The 12,119-nt window shown below is 44.4% G+C and overlaps 1 protein-coding gene across 4 annotated transcripts in view; it reads left to right on the top strand.

Annotated features, from left to right (window-relative positions):
* Positions 1 to 12,119, top strand: part of LOC115079349 — a 74,394-nt gene extending 62,275 nt beyond the window's left edge. For 2 of the 4 annotated variants that reach the window (XM_029582848.1, XM_029582844.1), the window contains exon 5: positions 10,047 to 12,119. In XM_029582848.1, coding sequence (XP_029438708.1) covers positions 10,047 to 10,171 — 125 coding nt within the window. In that variant the 3' untranslated portion in view covers positions 10,172 to 12,119. Of the gene's footprint in view, positions 1 to 3,785; positions 4,191 to 10,046 lie in introns of those variants that run through there. The other 2 variants (XM_029582846.1, XM_029582845.1) reach the window with 2 other exon arrangements.

Below are 12,119 nucleotides of genomic sequence, written 5' to 3'. Positions count from 1 at the left end.
AGAGTGGCAGTGTGGAGTTAGTTGGGTTAGGAAGATAAGTGAGTCTTGTGGGGCCGGGCCAGTGTAGAGGTTTGTTTACAATATGACTTTTGAATATTGTTGGGAAATATTATATTGATAATTGATTGATCCCGTTAGAAATTGTTTTAATGTTATTATGATTTTTTGTAGTGCATAACTGCCAAATGAAATGTTATAAACACAGTCCCTGAGGAAGCCTCTAAATAGTGAGGCGAAACGAAGATGTCTTTTGTCGGACGTATTGAATAATGGATTCCTGTTTACAATATTGATGGAGTAATATACTTTCGTCAATGAATAGATGATTGTATTAATTGGCTTGTGTTAAATGTATAAATTATATGTACAACTAAAAATTGGGTCTATGAACATTTCAAACTTCATGTGATTTTTATTGTGGTGTGTGTGTATGAATGTGCTAGCTTAGTTTTAAATTTGTCTATGCAGGGTTTTGTGGGGTTTTCTATATAAATAAACATAATATTGATGTATTGGAAATTGTTGTCTCTCTAATTCTTATATGTTGATTAAATATATCCAAAGCAGGAAACATGCAGGGAATCTGTTGACCGTTTAAATGACCGAGGGGTTTTTAGGGAAGATAAGGTCATTATAGAAAGACTAAATGAATTCTTTGCTTCTATGTTTACTAATAAGGATGTTGGGGAGATACCAGTTCCAGAGATGGTTTTCAAGGGTGATGAGTCAGATGAACTGAACCAAATCACTGTGAACCTGGAAGATGTAGTAGGCCAGATTGACAAACTAAAGAGTAGCAAATCACCTGGTCCGGATGGTATGCACCCGAGGGTTCTGAAGGAACTCAAAAATTAAATTTCAGATCTATTGTAACCTATCATTAAAATCATCCATTGTACCTGAAGACTGGAGGGTAGCCAATGTAACCCCCAAATTTAAAAAGGACTCCAGGGGCGATCCGGGAAACTATAGACCATTGAGCCTGACTTCAGTGCTGGGAAAAATAGTGTAAGCTATTCTAAAGATCAAAATCACAGAGCATATAGAAATACATGGTTTAATGGAACACGGCTAATTACCCAAGGGAAGTCTTGCTTCATAAATCTGCCTTCATTTTTTTTGAAGGAGTTAATAAACACGTGGATAAAGGTGAACCAGTTGATGTAGTGTATTTGGATTTTCAGAAGGTGTTTGACCAAGTCCCTCATGAGAGGCTTCTACAAAACTAAAAAGTCATGGGATAGGAGGCGAATGTCCTTTCGTGGATTACAAACTGGTTAAAAGACAGGAAACAGAGTAGGATTAAATGGTCAATTTTTTCAGAGGAAAAGGGTAAACAGTGGAGTGTCTCAGGGATCTGTACTTGGACCGGTGCTTTTGAATAAATTTATAAATGATCAGGAAAGGGAAACGACGAGTGAGGTGATCAAATTTACAGATGATATAAATTATTCAGAGTAGTTAAATCACTTGTGGATTATGAGAAATTGTAGGAGGACCTTGCGAAACTGGAAAATTTGGCATCCAAATGGCAGATGAAATTTTTTTTTTTTTGTTAAAATTGTTATTAAATTGGGGGGGGGGGGGGGGCGGATCCAATATGGCGGCCACGGTGAGAGGATGGATTCGGCCTTGAACGGCGTTTCTTTTTCCTCTATCTCTTATTTGTTTGGTTCCTGGTAGCGCGGTGAGAGCTGCTAATTTGAAAATCGTGCCGCACAAGAGGAAAGGGAAGGTGAAGGTTATACCCACCCAGACCCAGCCTTCTCCTTTCAACAACTCCTGAATACCCGAATTCACTTGTTCCGGCCCCAAATGTGGGGACGACAACTCCCGCAGGTGGAATCGAGAGAGGAGCTCTATTCTCACCAGGGGAAATATCTTTAAGTCCCCCGGATCCTCGACAATTGCTGCTAGCTTCCTCCTTGAGACCTACCGTGGATGCTGGAGGAGTGGGAAGGACCCCCACCAAATTCCTTCAGGAGGACGGAGCCTGAGGTGGGGAGCCTGAGAGGGCAAAACCTCAACCCCGGACCACAGTTCAGTCAGCCCTGGAGGAGGAGTGGAAGGGACCGGGGAGGTCCCATGGGAAGTGGTGGCTGGAGGAGATCTAGAACCTGGAGCTGGAGGGGCGAGTCGACCCTTTGTGGGGATTAAAAAACCAGCTATTGTAACTCTAGACTCCTTGTGGGACTTTATGGCAATGCTCTCAGCTAATCTCCAGCAACAGTCTCTACATTTGCAAGGGGTATCCCTAAAGTTAGACTCTGTGGCTCAAGATCACCAGCGTATTCTGACTGAACAATGTGTGGCAATTCATTCCTTGGAGGAGGAGGTTAAGAATTTGAAAAGTACAACAGAGGTGATCACAAGAGAGAGATTGGCCTCTATTAGGAAGAATGAATTTTTAGAACATTCCATAAGACATCTCAGTCTCAGAATATTGAACTTTCCTAAAATTAAAGATGAACCTACTTTGATTTCCTTAAAAAAATATCTTGGGGAATTTTGAAGATTCCCTCAGAAAAATTCCTGCTGTAAAGAAAATAATGCATTTACCACAGAAGCAAGGTCCATTGATTGCTAACCAGATGGAAAATTTATCAAACCTCACTCAATACCTAGAAGAAACCCAGGTGGAAGTTATAGGCAGAGAGACACTGCTAGTGACATTCCGCTCGGAACAAGATTTAAATGTTATCATGCGTTTCTATTTTAAAAACATGAGTACGGCATTTCTTGGGGGTCAGTTAGAATCTTCCCAGATGTAGCTAGATCCACCCAGATACGCCGGAGGGCATTTCTTGATTTAAAACCAGAGGTAATTTCCTTGGGTGCAACGTTTCTCCTAAAGTTCCCATGTAAATGTGTGGTGAAGCTACAGGGGAATACTTATATGTTTTTTGATGTGGTCCAGTTGAGAGAATTCTTGGGCGCTAGAAGGGGTGGCACTGTCATTAATGTAAGTGGAGGAGGATCCAGTTGAGATAATGGGCAGGAACATCTAGCTAGCCATATTTTTATTTCCTTTAAATGAGAATAAAGTATTGAATTCTCCTTGGTTTTTTCTTATTTGTTTTCTGCCCTCCCAGTATTACCCCTATGATGTAAGTGTGGAACAAGTATGTTTATTCTAATTTTGTGCTGATTTTGTATTATTATTGTATCATTATTGATAATTTGTTTTAACTGTGAAATACTTGACGATTTCATACAAAGTATATATTACTTTGTTTATTATATATAAAATTCAAGAAAAAAATTATTAAAATTTTAACATTCAAACTTACAGGATTGCCAGATTAGCTCATATTTACAATTCAACAAAATATCATACATAACATAGCACAAGAACTCTTAACCTTTCTTCCACCTTATTATAAACTTCACATTACTCTTTTTAAAGTCAAACTCATTGCCAGGTACACATTGATACAGAGCTAGCTGAAGGTACATATCTAATAAAAACCGTAAATAAATTAAATATTAGTCCAAGTCCTTAACCAGACTACATTAAATTCTGCTGATTCAAATATTAAGAAATTTGTTCAATCCATTTCTTTAAGGAACAGGTCTACCTTAAGCAAAAAGGGTTTCCAGATTTTCAGCATTTGAATAGAAATCCTATATTTGGAAAGTAATAGATTCCATAGTGCACACCCTCCATAGTAGATGTACCCATTCTACCACAGGGGAAGCAGAAGAAGATCTCCAGTGGTTTGCTATATTCCTTCTCCCTGCCACCAACATATGACTAATTACGCTAACACCCCCCTTTGTAACAGGAAAGAATTTTCCATGTGGCAATCCTAAAAGAATCACAAGAGGATCCAAGGGTAGAGGAATGTTTGTGAACTTGAACATCCAGGAGAGGACTTCTGTCAAGTACATCTGAATTTTGGGGCATTCTCACCAAATATGAAAAAAGGTACCAATTCCTCCACACTCCTTTCAGTAAACTTCACATTCCAGTAAATCTAATTTTTTAAGTCTTTGAGGAGTGTATTACCAGTGATACAAAATTTTATAACCGGACTCCTGGCTGATAACACAAATAGAACTCCTTTTTGATAATCGATAAAAAAAAGTGTGCCCCCAGTGTTCATCTGATTCACCAGTTTTTCCCATTTAGATTTGATCCTCTGCAGGGCATCACTCTTTCCAGATAACAATAATTTATAGATCTTAGAAATAAGACCTCGGCTCTGATAAGGGGCAGTGGCCAATTGCTCAAATGCAGTCAATTTTCGACCACAGACTCTTTTTACTGTTCGGTGAGTCTAAAAGCCTTTTATCTGTAAATACTGGAAAATAGGAAGGGCATTCCCTCCCCTAGAACCCTGCTGGGGCATGGTGCGCCAGCAGCCGGCCGGCATGCACAAGATACGCCTGACAGAGGCAGGCGTAAAAAGTAAAACAAGGGAGGGAGGGGGATTTAGGTAGGGCTGGGAGGTGAGTTACATAGGGGAAGGGAGGGGAAGGTGGGGGGGAGCGGAAGAAAAGTTCCCTCCAAGGCCGCTCTGATTTTGGAGCGGCCTTGAAGGGAACGGGGAAAGCCATCGGGGCTCCCCTAGGGTGCCGACCCTGGATTTTATAACATGCGTGCGGCATGTGAGAAAACACAGCAAATAAGATTGGTACAAATGCCTACATGCTAGTAAAATACCTCACCTCGGTCATACACATAGACTTGACCTTCACCAAATACAGAAAGACCGTAAAGTACAAATATGGAGACAGAAAACTGGAATAGAAACCCAAAAAAAGCCACTCTGCATGCAGTGCAAAACTGGAGCAATGGAAACAGAAATATAGCACCTAACATAGTCCAAGGTTCTGGAAAAATGTACACAAACTAATATGCAAAACATTACGCCTGCATTATGGAAATCATTCAAACAGTAACAACCCTACCTATGAAAAGGCAACACTACAAAAATTTAGCCAGGACCTAAACACCAATACACCACCTAGTAGGAAAACAGAATAAGCCAAGCTGCAATAGATCTCTACACAAGCTTGCAGAATACTCATCCCTGGGTCACACATGCAGAACACAGACAGACCCTCACCAAATACAGAATAAAGTGACCATCAAGTTAATGTTTTTGTTTTTCCATTGTTGCACTGCATACACTCAGACTGGCTTCTTGCTGTTTCCAGTTCAGTTTGTCTCTACATTTCTATGTATACATTTCTCAAGAAATATAAAATAATAATTCGAAAACTAGAATAATAAATATAATAAATGTTTCAAAACAACTGATAAATAGAATAACATTGAATCATTAAAAACGTACAAAATTATTAAAGATTTTCTAAGCACCAATAAAGTATTTCAAACAGTAGATAATTAAATGGCAGTCAATCAAGAAAGATAAACTTAACAAGCCACCTTTACTTAGCCTCTCCAGTAACTCTACTACTGCTTTCCCTTGTAGGCCAATAGCGCTCACCAGAAAGAGCAATGACTGCTGCTCTGTCCTCATGTTCCTCTTTCTTAAGGCCCATGACTAATCTGTCACACACACACACACTTTCTGTCTCTCACACACTAGTCACCTCCCTGACCAATCTTTCTCTCACATACACACAGCAGTCACCTCTCTAACCAATTTCTTTCTCTCTCACACACACACACACACACACACAACTAGTCACCTCCCTGACCAATCTCTCTTTCTCTCTCTCACACACACACACTAGTCACCTCCCTGACCAATCTTTCTTTCTCTCTCACACACACACTAGTCACCTCCCTGACCAATCTCTCTTTCTCTCACTCATGCTTTCTCTGTCTTACTTACACACAGTCTCAATCACACTCATTTTCTCACACAGTTACACACATGCTGGCTCACTCTCTCTGTCTCACTCACTCACCCCCACCCCACAGCGCACATGGCAGCTACAGCACAAGGCAGCCAGTATGCTGCTATTAAAGCAGAGTGGTGACAGGATGGGAACTTCTGCAGGAATGACTCCCCAGCCCTGCAGCGGTAAGAAGGCAGCACTCACCTGTTTTCCTGTGTGTGCTGTGATCATCATGGTGCAGAGCAGTCAGCTGAGAATATGGCTGCAGGGATTTCCTGCCACACAGCGGTTTGGGAAATCTGTTGATTAACTGCCCTGGGTCTGTGACAGTGAAGGACTACCTCAGAAAGGAGATGGAAGTGCTCCCAAGATCACGAGAGGTAGAGGGAGTCTTGAAACACGATTTCTGCAGCAGCATTGCTCTTTCTTCTTCCCGTGCACCTGCTAAGCATCATTTCCTCTTCTGGGCCAACAGGGGCGGGAAGAAGAAAGGCCCTGTGCTGTTGCTAGCTTCCACTAACACTGCTGCTGTTCCCCCTTCAGTCTTGAATGTGCTGCTAGGACAGGCCGGAATGCAGCAGTGTTCATTGAAGAATTCTTTGCTTCTCAATGGGTGAGAAGAGGGAGGGAAGAGCAATGGGAGACCAGGAAGTGCGCGTCAAACATGCCGGTACTTGGTGACACACCAGTTGAGAACCACTGATCTAATGGATTCAAATGCCAAAACATAATGGGCCAGATCTTAAAAGATACGTGCGGGAGTAGATTTGTTCGCTCAACCCAGCGCGAACAAATCTATGCCCGTTTTTATAACATGCGCGCGCTGCCACACACATGTTATAGAATCCAAGGTCAGCGCACGCAAGGGGGCGCACACTTGTGTACCTTGTGTGCGCCGAGCCCTAATGGCTTTCCCAGTTCCCTCCGAGGCTGCTCCGAAATCGGAGCGGCCTGGGAGAGAACTTTCCTTCCACCACCCCCACCTTCCCCTTCCCTTCCCCTCCCTAACCCGCCCCCAGCCCTACCTAAACCCCCATCCTGACCTTTGTTGCAGAAGTTACGCCTGCCTCTGGGCAGGCGTAACTTCCACGCACTGGCCAGCTGCTGGTGCACCATTCCCCAGCACGGCCAAACGAAGGAGGCCTCGGTCCTGCCTGTGGACTGCCTCTGGACCCGCCCCCTTCCCGCCCCTTTTTCAAAGCCCCGGGACATAAGCACGTTCCTGGGGCTTGTGCACGCTGCCAAGCCTATGGCAAGATAGGCTTGGCGCGCGCAGGGGCAGCTTTTCGGGGGTTTACACGCGTAACCCTTTGAAAATCTGCCCCCAGTTACTTCTTAAATGTATTGCTTTTTGATTACATTTAAAATCTGGCAAATTAAACCCTCCTTGATTACTTTGGAACAAACAATATGTTACGAGATATCCTTGGCCTCATCTCTTTCCAAATAAATTGTGAAAATATATCATTTAGGGAGAAAAAAAGGTATTTGGAATTTTTAATAGGCAGCATTTATAAAAAATGAAATAAAATAATAATAAAACTCTTGGTAAAGCATTCATTTTGATTGAAGCTATACGACCCAGCCACGAAATGGAATATGGGGACCACCGTGTTAGTTCATAAGAACATAAGAACATGCCATACTGGGTCAGACCAAGGGTCCATCAAGCCCAGCATCCTGTTTCCAGCAGTGGCCAATCCAGGCCATAAGAACCTGGCAAGTACCCAAAAACTAAGTCTATTCCATGTTACTGTTGCTAGTAATCACAGTGGCTATTTTCTAAGTCATCTTAATTAATAGCAGGTAATGGACTTCTCCTCCATGAACTTATCCAATCCTTTTTTAAACCCAGCTACACTAACTGCACTAACCAAAGCCATTCTTGTTTGATCTTCTTCAGTAGGGGATCAAAATTAAGATAATACAAATGTTCTAAGTTCCCTGAAATATAAATTCCCAGATATTTAATTGCCTTAGATACCCAATGAAAAGGATAACTCTCTAATAATGATTTTTTAGCATCACTCCGAACATTCAATCCCAATATTTCAATTTTAGATAGATTAAGTTTATATCCTGAAATTTTACTAAAACAAGCACAACATTGCAAAATAATAGAAACATACATACATAGAAACATAGAAATGACGGCAGAAAAAGACCAAACGGCCCATCCAGTCTGCCCAGCAAGCTACGCACTTTATCCATTTTTATTTCCCTTTTTCTCTCTCCCACCTGTTACTATTGGCTTCCAGTACCCTCCAGCCCTAATTCCCCTCCACCCCACCACCAATTTAGAGAGCAGCGCCGTATCTGCATCCAAGTGACATCCAGCTCAATTAGGGGTAGCAACCACTGTAACAAGCAGGCCACACCCTTGCCCCATACTCTTACCCACCCCTGTTATTATTTTTTGTTTGGTTTTTTTTTTTTTTTTTTGGAGATAGCAGCCCTCCATCCTTCCGCTCCGTGAAGGTGGAACAATAACTACTGGCCACTGGCATCCCGCTCCGTGAATGTCTCTGTGGCTACTGCCGCTCCGTGCAGTGTTTGAATGCCTCTGTGGCTACTGCCGCTCCGTGCAGTGTTTTGCTGCCTCCACTTTATTCACGCCCTCTAGACTTGATGGATCCACAGTGTTTATCCCACGCCCCTTTGAAGTCCTTCACAGTTTGGACTTCACCACTTCCTCCGGAAGGGCATTCCAAGCATCTACCACCCTTTCCGTGAAGAAATACTTCCTGACATTGGTTCTTAGTCTTCCTCCCTGGAGCCTCAGCTCGTGACCCCTGGTTCTGCTGATTTTTTTTATGGCGGAAAAGGTTTGTCGTTGTCTTTGGATCGTTAAAGTTTTTCAAGTATCTGAAGGTCTGTATCATATCACCCCTGCTCCTCCTTTCCTCCAGGGTGTACATATTCAGATTCTTCAATCTCTCCTCGTATGACATCCGATGAAGACCCTCCACCTTTCTGGTCGCCCTTCTCTGTACAGCTTCCATCTTGTCTCTGTCTCTTTGTAGATACGGTCTCCAGAACTGAACACAGTACTCCAGGTGAGGCCTCACCAAGGACCTGTACAAGGGGATAATCACTTCCCTTTTCTTACTTGATATTCCTCTTTCTATGCAGCCCAGCATTCTTCTGGCTTTTCCTATCGCCTTGTCGCATTGTTTCACAGACTTCATATCATTAGACACTATACAGAGAAGGGCGACCAAAATGATAAGGGGAATGGAACAGCTCCCCTATGAGGAAAGACTAAAGAGGTTATGACTTTTCAGCTTGGAGAAGAGACGGCTGAGGGGGGATATGATAGAGGTGTTTAAAATCATGAGAGGTCTAGAACGGGTAGATGTGAATCGGTTATTTACTCTTTCGGATAGTAGAAAGACTAGGGGGGCACTCCATGAAGTTAGCATGGGGCACATTTAAAACTAATCGGAGAAAATTCTTCTTCACTCAACGCACAATTAAACTCTGGAATTTGTTGCCAGAGGATGGGGGTAGTGCAGTTAGTGTAACTGGGTTTAAGAAAGGCATGGGCGTGCTGGGACAGCGCCATTAAGTCAGAGTCACATACAAGCACCCGCCGGACTCCGACTGCGTAAGTTGCTGCTGCTATGGACTATGGGTAAGTAGTAAACTAAAAATATTTAGGGCAGTCAATGGTTTTTAGGTGTCAGGGCTAATAGGGTAAAAAGGAGGCAGGTTAGGTAGGGGGTTTAGGAAGTCCTCTCCTTCACTGGGGCGAACTGGAACTGAGAAAAAGGCCTTAATGCGTCGCCGCGCGTATCTACTAAAATCCCCCCACTTACGTGTGCGAGACGGCATTCGCGTGCACATGCCTGTGTTGATATAAAATTGTGTGCGTATGTGTGCACGGGTACGGGGTTTTATAACATGTGTGCATAGACGCAGACATGTTATAAAATAGTCACGCGTCCGTGTGCATGCACCGGCAATCGCGGGCAACTCTTATGTTTATTGTATTCTTAAAAATGATGGAAAAAAGTTATGTACTGCCCACCCCTGTCAGTACTATGTGTGTGTGTGTGTACGTGAACCTTGCACTGCTGCTGCCTGGGCTGTACTTGATCTGCGAATAAATTCAGAATTGCAGTTATCTGTTCTTTAAGTCAAGTACCTGGCAATTGATTTACATTTGATAGAAACTGTTTGTTGTCTGCCTGTTTCACTTTTTTGACTTCCCAATTCTTCCTGTTCAACAGCCGGCAATTACACAGCATTGGTGATCGGAGTTGTTCTGGGGAGCACTGTGGTTGCGGTCGTGGTCCTGCTGGTGAAGAAGTCCTTTGTGGGGGTGCGCTACCAGCGCAGGTTCCTCCAATATTAGCCGAGACTCCTCTGCACAAAGACCCATCTGATCTCACTACAACCTGACAAAAACCTTTCTTCCCGCTTTTATGCTCTTCCATGCGACTCAAATCGGGTTCCAGAGTCGAGGGAGATGTCGCCAAATTCCGAGTCCTTTCAGAACCAAAGTGGTATGTGATCCGAAAGTGAAAGTGGATCCTCTCAGAGGGAAGGTGAATGGAGGCAATTCTTGTCTACCAGTTCTCTGGCTGCGGCAGGGCCTGTCTCCCCACAACTGCATGGTAATGACTTCAGGTTTCCTTGGTAAGCAATGGCCGGGACTCCCTTCCCCTGGTGATTGTGAACAGTGCATCAGCAGCATCCCAACCCCCTGCAGGCTTCAGAATGAAACACTGCCAGCTGCTGCAGAGCCTTGTCCTTAATCTCAGGTCTGTGCCTTCTAGAAATGTCCCAAGGATGCGGCTGCTCCAGGCCTCAGTCTCATTCTGCTTCTTCCCCCCAGGGCAGGAACTGTGACTCTGCAGTTCATGGCAATGCAGGTCTTGTTTTACATAATAATATTAGTGCTATACATTGAAGATTAAGGACACAGCTGGTCAGCAGCCCACAGCGATGGTTTAGATGTTTAATTGCCCCCAAAGATTTTAATGTAATAAATCTCTGCTTTCCTTATCTATCCTTATCTTTTAGCCTGAATATCTGTCGGCTTATGAGATCACAGCCACAGTTCAGTGCCTGGTGTGGGGATTTACATGTATATGTACCATGGGCTACAGTGGGAAGAGGTGAAGCTCAGCGTTACAAAAGCTGGAGCAGTTTCTTGCACGAGTCCCCAGCGTTCTGGGCGAGCTGGCAGGGCCTGACCTCCTCAGAAGCTGCATCGCACCAATCTCCCATGGTTGCTTTAGTTCTGCGACACTGCGCTGAGCCTGTTCCTCTGAACCAGAGCTAATTCTGCTAGGGGGGGGGGGGGGGGGGGGAGGGTGCTCTCCTCTTCATTGATATTATATCCTTTTCGGCAACTGCTCCCCACCAGCTGCAGTGCTCCGTGTCAGAGTTAGAGACTACACATGTACAGTCGCCCGCACCACCCACACACCCCGAGCATACACAACTGGCTTTTAGCATGGCAGGCTAGCAACCTAATGTGCATCCCAAATATAAAAATAAAAAGCTTTTCCTACAGCTAGAGCATAGGAGAAGAGATTTCTGTGGTGGGGGAGAGTGAGTGTGAGAAGTTGGGGCATTGGGAGCGACGAGTAAGGTTTGCCTCAGCAGGCCATGCCAATGTCTACCCATGAAGTGAGCTCCCACGCAGTTCAGCATGGGGATGGATTAGCCATCAGGCCTCCTCAGCAGAGGGGAACCCCAGCCACTCCAGGCTTGCTCCTCCTGAAGTAATTGGCTATGTCTTTGGAAGGGATCCCCCTCTCTCCCACCCCCCAGGTCAGCTGCAACAGTGGAGGGGGGAACGACCCTCCTGACTACGTTCAGCTTGTTTAGATGATTAGGCTGAAATCCTGCTCCAAAGAGAAATAAAATGAATATTTGCAGTGAAGCTTGGCAAGGAACTCAGCAGTAGGCCATTTGTTTTGGCTTTTATATAATTCCATACTAGCAGTATACAGAGTGGGGCAGATTTTTAAAAAGTACGCCCGCACGGCGCAAACAACAGTACGCCGGCTTTTAATAGATACGTGCATAGCCGCGCGTATCTTTTAAAATCCGGGGTCGGCGTGTGCAAGGCTGTGTCCTCAGAGGGAACTTTCCTTCCACTCCCCCTGCACCTTTCCCTCCCTAACCCCCCCCCCCCCTGTTTGAAAAGTTACTCCTGCTGGCCCGGCGCAGTTTCGGAGGCCTCGGCCGCGCCCCCGAAACGCCCCTGGGCCGGAACCTCGCCTGCAGCCCCACCCCCGGATGACATGCCGTCGCGACATGCCCCCGACACGCCCCCCCCCCAAAGAAAG

This window comes from Rhinatrema bivittatum, chromosome 17 (genome assembly GCF_901001135.1).
Source record: "Rhinatrema bivittatum chromosome 17, aRhiBiv1.1, whole genome shotgun sequence".
Lineage (NCBI taxonomy): Eukaryota > Metazoa > Chordata > Amphibia > Gymnophiona > Rhinatrematidae > Rhinatrema > Rhinatrema bivittatum.
Note: the sequence above shows the minus strand (reverse complement) of the source record. Positions and strands in the feature narration are given on the sequence as shown.